Here is a 13,152-nt window from a genome sequence, read left to right on the forward strand (position 1 = left end):
GGCCCATCGGATTCGCCTCGGGCTTCCCCATCAACAGCTCGGCTTTAATATGAGGATTCCCCGACTTCACCTCAAGGCTCTAGGCCCATGTCTTCACCTCGGTCTATCAACCCATTGGCTCTGCACTCCCTCGACTCTACTGCGGTCTGTCAGCCCAAGGACTCCTCCAGGCTTCCTCAAAGTTCTGGCTCAGTCAGTCGCCGACTGTAATCTCAAGGCGACCCTTTACTACATTTACCCTTTCGGCTCCACCAAGCTTCTCCGGCTTCCCTGTCATCCTCACTTCCGCTGTCGTAGCAACATTCTGCTGAGCCCCTGTCTCCGCCTCGGTCCCATAAGCCAGCAGCTCCACCTTGGGCTTATGGGCCGTGGATGTCACTGTGATCCTTCATCATCTCTAAACTCCATGCACCCTGGTTCCACCTTCGTCAATCGGTCCATGGGTTCCAGCCAGGCCTTCAGTCCACGCTCCTCCCACTGTTGGCTCCACCATGGTGTCTCTCTCCACTGACTTATCTGTCTCCAACGACTCCTGTCCATCACCAGCTCCACACCTACCTCCTACTGTAACATGTATGTGCTGTCTCGGCTCAGTTTCTGTGATTCTGTTTTCCTTATCTCACTAATTAGTCTCATTGGTTGTTAATTAGTTTGGCACAGCTGTTCTGTTTCTACTCTGATTACCTCTTGTGTTTATAAGCTTCAAGATCTAACAAATATGGGGAAAGCATTTCCTTTCCCATTAATGGTAAATGATTATCGCAATAAATCTCGCTATTGTATTTTATGCCAAAAATATTGTGATAATCCAGCCCTATGTCTGAATCAGAAGTTATTGTTGTGTCCCTCTTGACGCTGTTGTTTGCCACGCCCACTTTTGTAGCATTTTCGAAACTGAAGCAGGGGTTTCATGCCTCTTTAATAAAGTATTCAAAAAGAGATTGTTCAGGGACTACGGCATGACACCTCAGATCAGGATGAGTGTGATGTATGCTAGCTGTACTGTACTCCGGAGTGGATCTTTTCACCATAATCAGCCTCTGTGATTAGCAAAGCCTTGTGCTATGACTGATGCTGTATAAATAGCTCATCCTGCATTTGGGCTGATCCGACCCCTAATGCCCCGACTTTGTTAACACTGTCGACATGCCCGCTATCCGGTGAAGGAAAGGGGCCGGCAGGACCCCCATCCTGTGGGTGTGTGTGATTTATTACAGCATTAACCCAACCAGAAGAGTTAGGGAGAGTGTTTGACATCATTCAACCAGACAGAAGCTGTGAGAAGGTCGTTGTGCAGTGAGGTTGGGATTGAGAGGGAGGTGTGGAGGGGGTCAGATATGGAGATTCTCGGAGAGCAGGGGGAGCATGGTGTTCACAGTGTGGTGGGTTGTGAAGTTGTTGCTGAGGAATATCTACAAGAGGATGCCGATGAATTTCTGAATGCGGTTTTGGATGAAAGTTTGGAAGAGCGGGCGGATGCCATTCGCTGTCAGGTGAAGATCACCACGCGTCACAACCTGCAACTCCGCATGGCCAACTACACAGCACGAGACGTATATGTGCGTTTGCTCGGCCATGGAAATCGCATCTCAGGAACCGGTACGGAAGCTTCCAAAATACGGTTAAAATGATGATTCCTACTTGATTTCTTCATTGACAAGCAACCTGGGATCATTCGGAAAAATTAATGGGATCGGTCACCCCAAAATACAATGTTGTCTTTTTGAACATAACATAGAAGATTATTTTTTAATGGCATCTTAAAAGTCTCGATCCTACTTTGGATCCTAACTTGTCATTAATAATATAATAAAATAATGACCAAAGGGTTGACAAAAATGCATGTATAAAGCCAACACTAAAACATAGAAAATGAATAACTAAACCAAAGGAATTCACAACATTGTAGTACAATAGTGTGGTCACTATAATGTTATTTCAGGAGCTTTTGGTAAATGTTGGGATTTTTTGTTAAATGTTTATACAAATATTTTTCAGATATTCATTTCCATTTCTCTGATATTATTTTAGATTTACATTAGAGAATAATTGACTACAATTATTTTATCTAAAGACAAAGTCTATGACACTGCTGGGAAAATTTTTTAATGTAAACCTGAGTGATTGGGTCCAAATTAAATTATTAAGTGTTGTGGTTAAAATTGTGGCTACTAAACATAAGTGATTCATGAATTAACAGTTGTTGTTTTTTTTGTTTGTTTGTTTTTTTTTTTCAAAAAAAGCTAGGTTGCAATCATTTTGCTCAGGAAATTAACAATTTTCTTCAAAAAAAAATTGAAAAATCAAGTTCTGTCATTTGAGTGGAGGGCAGGGGATGTCTTTACAAAAATCACCCTCATATTAAGTTATTGTTGCATCTATCTGTTGCCATGGTAACCACGACGGCCTGTTGCTAGTGATGACTGTTACATCCTCCTGGGCTAAATGGCTCTCTATGTCGCCATGGTGACATCTTCTTTTTGCCCATGCCTGCATCTACTTGCTTAAGTGTGCTTCTGTATAAGGTGTTCAATAGATAACCCATGATTATCCAATTAGTTTGACAAATATTACATTTCAGGCACTGTTAAGTGGCTGTCAATGCTGATGCCCTGAAATCTAGTACCTCCTGTCAATTATAGATCATTTAATTACTAATTGTGGAATTGATGCTTTGTTTTCAATCCAACAATCTAGTTTCAATGTGAAGAAACATGAATTATTTTTCAATAGCAGCTATATAAATATCATTGGGAAATGAGAAGATGGTTATGTTAGATGGCATCACAGAGGTCTGTGTGTGTGTTAGAGAATAGTTGCATGGAGAAGCATCGACGTCAGTGGTAACTTAGCCGGGAGACTTGTCTTAATCCACACTACCCAGGCAGCTGGGTCTATATTTAGATGGGACTTGTCTAAAGAACACAGGCTTCAGCCATGCCTTTAAACTGCTGTATAAACACATACGACATGCACACTACAAGAGCAAAAGCTTTAAACTGTGGAATAGTTTGCAAGCCACAATGACATAATAATATTTTAGTTAGCTCAAAGGATGTTGTGTGCAGTGAATGTTATATACTGTATGTGTGTGTGTGTGTATATTGTTACTTATAAACTGAAGTGCAAGGTTAAATAAACGCATAACTTAAAATAATAATAATAATCCGAAATATGAAGGGGGAAATGTCACGTCATATTGAGGTTAAACAAACTGTCTGAAAATTAATTAAACGTTTTAGAAAAAAGAAATGAATTAATCTAAACAGAAACAAATTCTAGGTAATTTTTTAAAAACTTTCATAAAGCCAAGATCCTGATTCTCTGTGGTCATTAAAAATCCCAGGATGTCCTTCGAAAAAAGAGTAGGGGTGTAACCCCGGCATCCTGGGAAATTGTCCCATTGGCCTCTGTCCATCATGGCCTCCTAATCATCCCCATATATACTGATTGTCTTCATCACTCTGTCTTCTCTCCACCAATAAGCTGGTGTGTGGTGGGCGTCCGGTGCAATATGGCTGCCGTCGCATCATCCAGGTGATGCTGCACATTGATGGTGGTTAAAATTTTTTGGTACGTTTTAGCTTACCTCAAGGGTATCCAAGATGTAGGCGTCTTTGTTTCCGCAGTAGTTTCAATTTTGATATTTTAGGTCAAACCATTCTTGTCTGTCAGTCATATAATGCAAGTCTATGGTCACCACCTCAAAGAGCATACACAGAGAAGTCCAAATTAAACATGATTTAATGACTCGTAAATGTAAGTACACATTGATGGCCTAAGACACGAAACGAGCGGTTTGTGTGAGAAAACGAACAGTATTTATATCGTTTTTACCTCTTGTAAACACAGCCACGTCCAAGTGATCTGAATGTGCGGGCGCTTCGGTCTTGAAGTGATCTCTCGCGCGTGTACGTCACTCATTGTTTACACAGAGATTTCGGAAGTGTTACCCTTCACTGTGAAGATCTAAACATATTTAGATATACAGGAAATTGCAATGGAAGACGATTTCGAAATATCAACTGATAACGTTGAATTTTTTCGCAACAGTGCGAAAGATAACTTCTTCCTATAGCGCCCGCGCCCTCAGATCACTTGGACGTGGCTGTGGTTTGAAGAGGTAAAAACGATATAAATATTGTTTGTTTTCTCACACAAACCGCTCGTTTCGTGTCTTAGGCCATCAGTGTGTACTTACATTTACGAGTCATTAAATCATGTTTAATTTGGACTTCTCTGTGCATGCTCTTTGAGGTGGTGACCATAGACCTGCATTATATGACTGACAGACAAGAACAGTTTGACCTAAAAATATCAAATTTGAAAATACTGCAGAAACAAAGACACCTACATCTTGGATGTCCTTGAGGTAAGCTAAAACATATCAAAAATGTATTTCAAAGTGAACTATCCCACTAATCCCTATAAGGAGATTCCCCCCTTCAATGTAAAATGCTTTGAGTGCTGAGAAAAGCACTATGTAAATGTAATGAATTATCATTATTAACAAGTGATCCTCCCGATTTTAGATGTAGCTATAATAATGGCTATCCTGACAATGACCCGTATGTCGTTCAGGAAATGTCGTCGGAATCCTGTGAGTTTTTAGTGTCTAACACAACCAATTGTCCACTCCGCAGGACTCTCGGCTTTGAAAGAATCTGTCCATCTGTCCCCACTGAAACCGTCGGTCACCCCTGAGGAAGCAGAGGTAGAGGAGAGGGAAAACCACGGTCAGGGCAGACGAGAAGACGAGGCAGCCAATAGGACGAGAGCAGACGAGGAAAGGAGAGAGATCCGCGTAGACAACGAAGACGACGGGTGCAGCACCCTCACCATATCTGACACGGCGTACAGCCCGTGCGCCAGCATGGTCCCGACGCCGGTGGAGGAGGGGCAGGGCGGCCTAGACCTGCTGTTCCAGAGTCCCGCGCGCTTGCTGAAGGAGCTGCACGCGGATCCAGAGATGCAGGCGGAGCTCCACGCGGAGAGGGAGAGGGAACTCGCCAGAGAGGCGTTTCGGCAGTCGCTGTGTAACCCGTCGAGCGGGCGGCACCAGATCCAGGCCTGCCTGAGCAGTGCCGCACGTTTGGTGGTGATGGCCATCGGTCTCCTCGTGATTCTTCTTCCCCTCCTCCTCGTCCTGCTGGAGTCGGACCTGGACATCTCCTTCTTGCATGACATCCGCCAGACGCCCGAGTTCGAGCAGTTCCACTACGAGTACTACTGCCCCATGCGACGCTGGTTCCTCTGCAAACTCGAACTCATAACGGAGCAGCTATGGGGCGACTGAGGCGCACCGCCCTACTGGAACTACAGGGAACGGGGGCGGGAATGAAATGGAATGGGCAGGTTTGCTCTCCTACATCACATGATTTATTCATCCTTTGCAAATCATGCCAATATACGTTTTCATAGCGGTAACTGAGGCTGTAGTGTCCCGTAAGTAGCATTAGAGAACAGCATGTGCCTGTTCTCAGATAGTTCAGTCAACTTCATGAAGGGCAAACGAAAAGCACAGCTCGGATAGAAATGCATCTTACATTTCAACATTGATAGTGGATATGTATGGCTTTTCGATATTTTCAATTCATTTCACATGCCTGTTGTCATTAAAAAAACGTATCAATCAAGGGTCCAAAATGAACTTTTTGCCTTAGCTGTCAATAGTGGGATTGTGAAATCTTCAATCGAAAAGAATACTGAATAAAAAAATTATCCGTGTTTCCACAAAAATATTAAGCAGCACAACTGTTTTCTACGGAAGCCCTGAACCGCAACCTAAAAAAAAAAAAAAAAATCAGTAAAAAAAAAAAAATCTAGCATTTCGAGATTAAAGTCGAAATGTTTCAAGATTAAAGTCGAAATGTTTCGAGATTAAAGTCGGAATGTTTCGAGATTAAAGTCGGAATGTTTCGAGATTAAAGTCGGAATGTTTCGAGATTAAAGTCGAAACATTGTGGATTCATTACAGTGCGCGTCCACTGGCTCAGAGCGCGCGCGTGTGTGTGTGTGTGTGTGTGGGAAGTCGAACTGCCATGGATAAACCCAAAATAGTAGCTTTTTACTTTTATCTGGGCTTTCGACAAAATTCTACACACGTCACACGTGCTAGTAGCAGTGTTTCTGAGTTGTTTTCGTGCTCGTCTAGTCAACACTATCTGGGTCGAGAACACAACAGTAACTGTTCGGTCTCCCTCTTCACCGTAAATACGCCCTGGATACATTTTAAGTGCATCATTCTGTATCCAATCATTTGGCCGGATCCTGTGATTTCCTAAGATTTATTAACCACTTATGGTTGAGGAGAGATTCTCTGATATGATTGTAAAGCACTTTGAGTGTAGGCATATATGAAAGCGCTATATAAATGCCCTATTCATTCATTCATTCATTCATAAAGCTGGATTTCTCCATCCAGTCTGAAAAGTGTTTTCCGTGTTGGTTTTCCTATAGGCTAAAGTCTATTCCGGCGCATTATGTTTTATAACGATAAAGTAAGATAAGTAATTCAGATAAAAGTAAAAAGCTACTATTTTGGGTTTATCCATGGCAGTTCGACTTCACACGCGCGCTCTGAGCCAGTGGACGCGCACTGTTATGAATGCACAATGTTTCGACTTTAATCTCGAAACATTTCGACTTTAATCTCAAAACATTTCGACTTTAATCTCGAAACATTTCGACTTTAATCTCGAAACATTTCGACTTTAATCTCGAAACATTCCGACTTTAATCTCGAAACATTTCGACTTTAATCTCGAAACATTTCGACTTTAATCTCGAAACATTTCGACTTTAATCTCGAAACATTTCGACTTTAATCTCGAAACATTTCGACTTTAATCTCGAAACATTTCGACTTTAATCTCGAAACATTCCGACTTTAATCTCGAAACATTTCGACTTTAATCTCGAAACATTTCGATTTTAATCTCGAAACATTTCGACTTTAATCTCGAAACATTTCGACTTTAATCTCGAAATGCTAGATTATTTTTTTTTTTACAGATTTTTTTTTTTTTTTACAGATTTTTTTTTTTTTTACTGACTTTTTTTTTTTTTAGGTTGCGGTTCAGGGCTTCCGTAGTTTTCAGCATTGGTAATAATAAGAAATGTTTCTTGACACTGAAGACTGGAGGAATCAATGATTTTACTAAAAGAATCAATTCTTATCCTAGACTCTTTTGAGTTGACTCTTTTGAGTTGGCTCTTTTGAGTTGACTCTTTTGAGTTGGCTCTTTTGAGTTGACTCTTTTGAGTTGACTCCTCATCAGCTCAAGCATCACATACAAGTGAATCTCTTTGTAAAACACCAGCTCTCACAAAAACAAACAAAAAAATTCTAGACCCATTACGACTTTGTTGCTCATATTTCTGTTTTGCTGGCTTAACGGCAGGAATGTGACACATCATGGCATCCTAGTTTATTTTCTGATTGTAAATTTGTTAGAAGAGGCTACATCATTTTTTTTTTAAAGTCAGTTTGTGTCTTTGATTCGCTTATTTCAGTCAGGGTTGGAAGGTACAGAAGTTGTTTCCGCCATGCAATAAAAAAAGGTAATTCTGAGTTTATATCAATAAAAATCTCTGAATTGCAGAGTCTCAAATAAACTCACAATTCTGGCTTTTTTTTATATAAACTCAGAATTGCAAGTTATAAAGTTTAAATTGTGAGATATAAACTCGCAACTAAGAGAAAAAAGTCAGAATTGTGAGATAAAAAGTCACAGTCGCCTTTTCCGTGGCAGAAACAAGCTTTCATAAGAAGGTCACGATGCGTAAGGTTTCGTAACTAGCCAAAATGGCCAGTTAAACCCTCCTTCATCAAATTAAGTTCATTTTGGACCCTTATAGCAGTATCCAAGTGAAATCAAGTATACTCATATCATATGAAGAGTCCATATCAAATGATTTGATGTCTTTGATTCAATCAACCTCCATAACAACACAAATAATGCAAGTCAAAATGTAGAAGAGGCACAGGCAGGAAATGAGCTCGGACCCGCTTCCCTAAATCAACTTATTTTTCTTAAAAATCAAATCAGCTATTAAAGACAAGCATATTTTGACCTCATAACACTGTATTGGATTAAACGTTCTCAGCCTCTCACAGAGCAACACACACACACACACACAGAGATATGAGAGCGAGGGCAAGCTATACATGCTAAAACTTAATATCTGTTTTTAAAATTTTATACATTTTTATGTGACGCTTACAGTTAGTTATATTTTTCAGCAAAAAAAACAAAAAACCTAAGTTATCTTATTTAACTGATTTACACTAAAATTAGGTGGTATAGAAGTGAAATATTTTTATTATCACCAATAGTTTACCTTAAAATGCTGTGCTGTGTTTTTTATATAGAATAGCACAAACTTTAAAACAGATTTTGATTTTGTTTTTTCACATTTTCAGATGTCATGAGCAGATGTAACAGCAGGTTGCTAGTACATTTGAGAGGCTCTTATGAAACGGATCACTGTAATCACACAAAATACCTAACCGATTGCATGAAATGCCATAAATCCACCTATTAAAGAACATGTGTCGTGTCAATATCATCATGGGGAACTCCAAAGATTGAACGTATTGAAACAATGAAAGTGCAGCTAATAAAATTTACTTTACAAATGGTCCATTTGGCCCCAAAACGTTGTGAAATTTACATTTCATTTGCACAGTTGCCTCTTCTTTATAGTTATCTTTATATATCTTTTTAAATTTCAGGCCGTATTGATTGTGTCAGTTGTATACTGTAAGTGAAGGGTTTCAGTCACTTATGCAGCACACAACTTGATTTTATTCCTTGGGAATTGATCGAATCATGAAATGTATTTTTGTCCCAGATTAACTTCCCTTTGGATAACTTGTTTGGCAAATAAATTTGAAGTTTGTTTTTCTATTTATTTATTGTTATATCCCCATACATGCCAAACCAGAAAAAAACCTGTGATGGCTTTTTCCATTGACACTTTTTATATGTAATTAAAGAGAATCATTTGAGTTCACCCAAAAATGAAAATTCTCTCACCAATTTATTTCCCTCATGCCATCCCCGATGTACACGACTTTCTTTCTTCAGATTTCATCTGAAGATTTAAAAAAAAAAAAAAAAAAAATCTCTGTGAGTCCAATAAATAAAAGTGAATGGGTGCCACTCGGTCGACGCTTGAAAAACCTTATATCTTATGTCGACTTTATATCGATGGTCCACTTCAGACATTCTACTGACTATAAGTAACTTTGCAACTACATGCCAACATAACTTTTCATTTTTCAAAATTTTCATTTAAAAAAAAAAAGTTTTTAAACGTTTAAAAAGTTAAAAGTTTGTGTTTACATAATATATATGGGTGTACTGTGTGTAATTATTTTATTTTGTATATATATAAATACACACACATACATGTATATTTAAGAAACAAATATTATTTATATATAAATTATTTATATTTATATATAATATAAATTATATATAAATGTATATACAGTATATACATGAAAATATTTCTTAAATATATACAAGCATGTGTGTATTTATATATATATATATATATATATATATATATATATATATATATAATTGTACACAGTGCACCCACATATATTATGTAAACACAAACTTTTATTTTGGATGCGATCAATCGCGATTAATCATTTGACAGATGTAGTTGCAAAGTAGAATGTCTGAAGTGGACCATCGAAATAAAGTTTTTACGGATCAATAAATGTTTTCTGAAGTGAAACGACAGGTGTGTGTAAGGAAAATACTGATATTTTTAACTTTTTAAAATATGAATTATTGCTTCCAGTCAACTGTCATTCAAGGTTTCAAATGAGGGACGTTGAGACACGTGACATACACTCATGCTCAGAATGATTGGCATTCTTGGTAGATATGATAAAAGATGGCTCTAAAAATAAATCTGTATTGTTTATCCTTTTGATCTTTTTATCAAAATATTTGCAAAAAAATCTAACCTTTCATTGAAGTAAAACAATTGAAAGTGGGGGGAAAATCCCTTTTTTTCCCCCAAAAACACATTGGCACGCCCAGAAATTATTATAAGTAAAATATCTCTGAAGTTCATCCCATTCATATTTTATTTTAAATTAGCACACCGGGGTGACTATGAAAGTATCCAGCCATGACGTCTTGTTTCACAGGAGTTTAAATATGAGGAAACACAAAGGCCAAATTCCCTTAAACATCCATCGCTATGAGTAAATCCAAAGAAAATTGTTCTGATGTGCATTAGAAGATTGTTGAGCTTCACAGAATAGAAAGTGGCGGTAAGAAAATAGCTAAAGCTAAACCATCAGGGATATTAATAAAGATGTTACGAATCTGCCTGTGTCTATATCGCCTTAATGCACAGTGAGGAGGAACGTTTGACTGGCCAAAGATTCTCACAGATGGAGATTTGCAGAGATTTGTTGAGTCTTGGGGTCAGAAAGCCTAAAATATGATCCAATAGCCCCTGTATCCCCACCTGTTGTTTGGGAGGGTTTCAAGAAAAATCCTCAGTTCTCATCTAAAACAAATTCCAGCATATTCAGCTGCTAGACGCTACTAAAACTTTGAACGGGACCTGGTTCTATAGTTAGATGGAAAGAAAAATAGCTTTTTGGCGGCAAACACAAGAGATGGGTTTGATGCAAGCAAAGATAAAAGTTCCCCAATGTGTACGGTTAAATATACCTCTGGATCTTTAATGTTTTTTTTTTTTCTGGAGGTCCTGGACTTCTAGTTAAGATACATGACATCAAGGATTCTATCAAATACCAACATCTAAAGCTGACATCCTTTTCTAGAAATCGTATAATGGGCTGTCTTTAGATCTTCCATCAGGACAATGATTCAAAACAAATGTCAAAATCAACACAAAAATGGGTCACTGAGCACAAAATTTAGCCATGACCACTTTGACCTGAACCCTATAGAAAATGAGTGGGCTGAACTAAAGAGGAGATGCACCAACATGGAGGACCTGGAGAGATTCAGTACAGAGAATTATCTCAAAACTCACCAGGCATTACAGGAGAAGACTCTGTTTTCTTGGCAAAAGGAGGTTGCCAAAGGTATTGAATAAAAGGGTGCCATTAAATGTATTGGAGAACATTTTTAATTGTTTTACTTCAATGAAGTTGTATTTTTGTGAACTTTTTTTCAATTAACGATCAAAAGGATTAACAAAGAAGATGTTATTTTCACAGGCTTCTTTGTTCATATTACCAAGGGTGCCAATAATCCAACCATGACTGTAAGTGTGTCAACGTCCCTCTCATGATCGCTCGTATGAAAGTACACCAGAAGCAATGATTGATAGTTAAAAGAGTTCAAAATATAAGTCTTTTTCTTAAACCTATCGCTTGGCTAAATCCCATTCACTTGCATCATATGGACTCACAGAGATGGATTATTTTCCTAAAAAAAATAGTGTTTATCCGAAGACATAAAGTAATATACATCGAATGGCATAAGGGTGAGTAATTGATGAGAAAGAATTTTCCTTTTGGGTGAACTATCCCTTTAAGATGATAATACATAGCACGATTACGTTAGTGTTTCCTTCAGCGGTCCAGGATCAGACTGACGTTGATCTGCCTGACACAGGGCTTTGACCACATCAACTAATCAAATCAACACGGCTACTTGTGATGCAAATCTGATGTGATGTCACATCTGTTGCTGAGGTGATAGCAAAAGGGCTAATGACACATTTCTGTCAACTATATTGAGTTAAATAAAAAACGCTGATCGCTGATATTTACTGTCTAACAGCAGGTGGCTCTCTCAGGAACGCATGTCAAATACTGAAGGATCTTTAAAAAGCGGTTTATTTTCTGATAAAAACGAAAAGTAAAGAAAACAAATATGCATATTAGCAGACAGGCATTTATATGGATATGCTATCGCAGAGAAAATATTTGATTGCTATTGTATGTTATTTGTGGCTCATTGTGTGGTTGATATTCCTACAGGCTCATATTTAATCAATATATTACCATTACAATACGTGCATCATCAAATCAATATCAGAATAACACAACACCTACATAATGTATAAGGTTGTGATTTACTGTAGTCATTATTCATCAATGTAAATTAATCTTTTTTTTTTTAATTAAATGACATGTATACACTACAAGTCAAATATTGGACACACTTGTCAGAATTTTTTCATAATATTAAATAACATCATTAGTTAATCTGAATTAATATAATTTATTAACTTCTATTTATTCTGATATTTTAATAAATATCAATTCATATTAATATTAATATTTAAACAAATCATTTGATCCAAGGAAATTTCTGTATTTACATTGTACTTACATTTAAAAATACCTTACATCTATAATTACACGGTTACCCTCCATAGCAGCAAAATATAAGTACAAATAGTTTTTACAAATAAGTGCACAGTAGTTAAAGAAACCTAATATAAAGTGAGACCTAATATTTAATTAATTTTAAAGGGGCTATATGTAAAATTCATAAACCCTTGTTATTAGTGACACCGGTGGCCATTCAGTGAACTGCAGCCAGCAGCTTATTGCTCGTACTCATTCACACATAACGTGCAAGAGACTGAACGTGATTCAAGGGTCTAGCAACAAAGATTCTTAAATTTTATTAAAGACTTGCGCTCAAAATTGAGATTGATTGACCCCGACGTGATTTGAACACGCAACCTTCTGATCTGGAGTCAGACGCGCTACCGTTGCGCCACGAGGCCCTTCGCGTCTGAAAAATTGCTGAGCTCGTTATAGGGTCTAGCAACAAGGATTCTTGAATTTAATAAAGACTTGTGCTCAAATTAGAGAGAGATTGACCCCGACGCGATTTGAACACGCAACCTTCTGATTTGGAGTCAGACGCGCTACCTTTGCGCCACGAGGCCCTTCGCGTCTGAAAAATTGCTGAGCTTGTTTTAGGGTCTAGCAACAAGGATTCTTGAATTTTATTAAAGACTTGCACTCAAAATTGAGTTTAATTGACCCCGACGTGATTTGAACACGCAACCTTCTGATCTGGAGTCAGACGTGCTACCGTTGCGCCACGAGGCACTACACAGTAGTCAAATTGCTGAGCTCGTTATAGGGTCTAGCAACAAGGATTCCTGAATTTTATTAAA

At 38.1% G+C, this 13,152-nt stretch overlaps 1 protein-coding gene and 1 non-coding gene across 2 annotated transcripts in view; one reads left to right on the plus strand and one right to left on the minus strand.

The window, feature by feature from the left end:
* The window catches only part of frmd3 (FERM domain containing 3), a 59,266-nt gene extending 52,620 nt beyond the window's left edge, over positions 1-6,646 (plus strand). Inside the window, exon 14 of the mRNA XM_089119313.1 lies at positions 4,644-6,646. Coding sequence (XP_088975439.1) covers positions 4,644-5,296 — 653 coding nt within the window. The 3' untranslated portion in view covers positions 5,297-6,646. The remainder of the gene's footprint in view (positions 1-4,643) is intronic.
* A 6,035-nt stretch (positions 6,647-12,681) lies between these two features.
* trnaw-cca (transfer RNA tryptophan (anticodon CCA)) lies at positions 12,682-12,753 on the minus strand. Its single transcript has one exon. It is a non-coding gene; the product is annotated as a tRNA-Trp (tRNA).
* Positions 12,754-13,152: the final 399 nt, after the last annotated feature.

The sequence above is a fragment of the Pimephales promelas genome, chromosome 14 (genome assembly GCF_988280905.1).
Source record: "Pimephales promelas chromosome 14, fPimPro1.hap1.1, whole genome shotgun sequence".
Taxonomy (NCBI): Eukaryota; Metazoa; Chordata; class Actinopteri; order Cypriniformes; family Leuciscidae; genus Pimephales; species Pimephales promelas.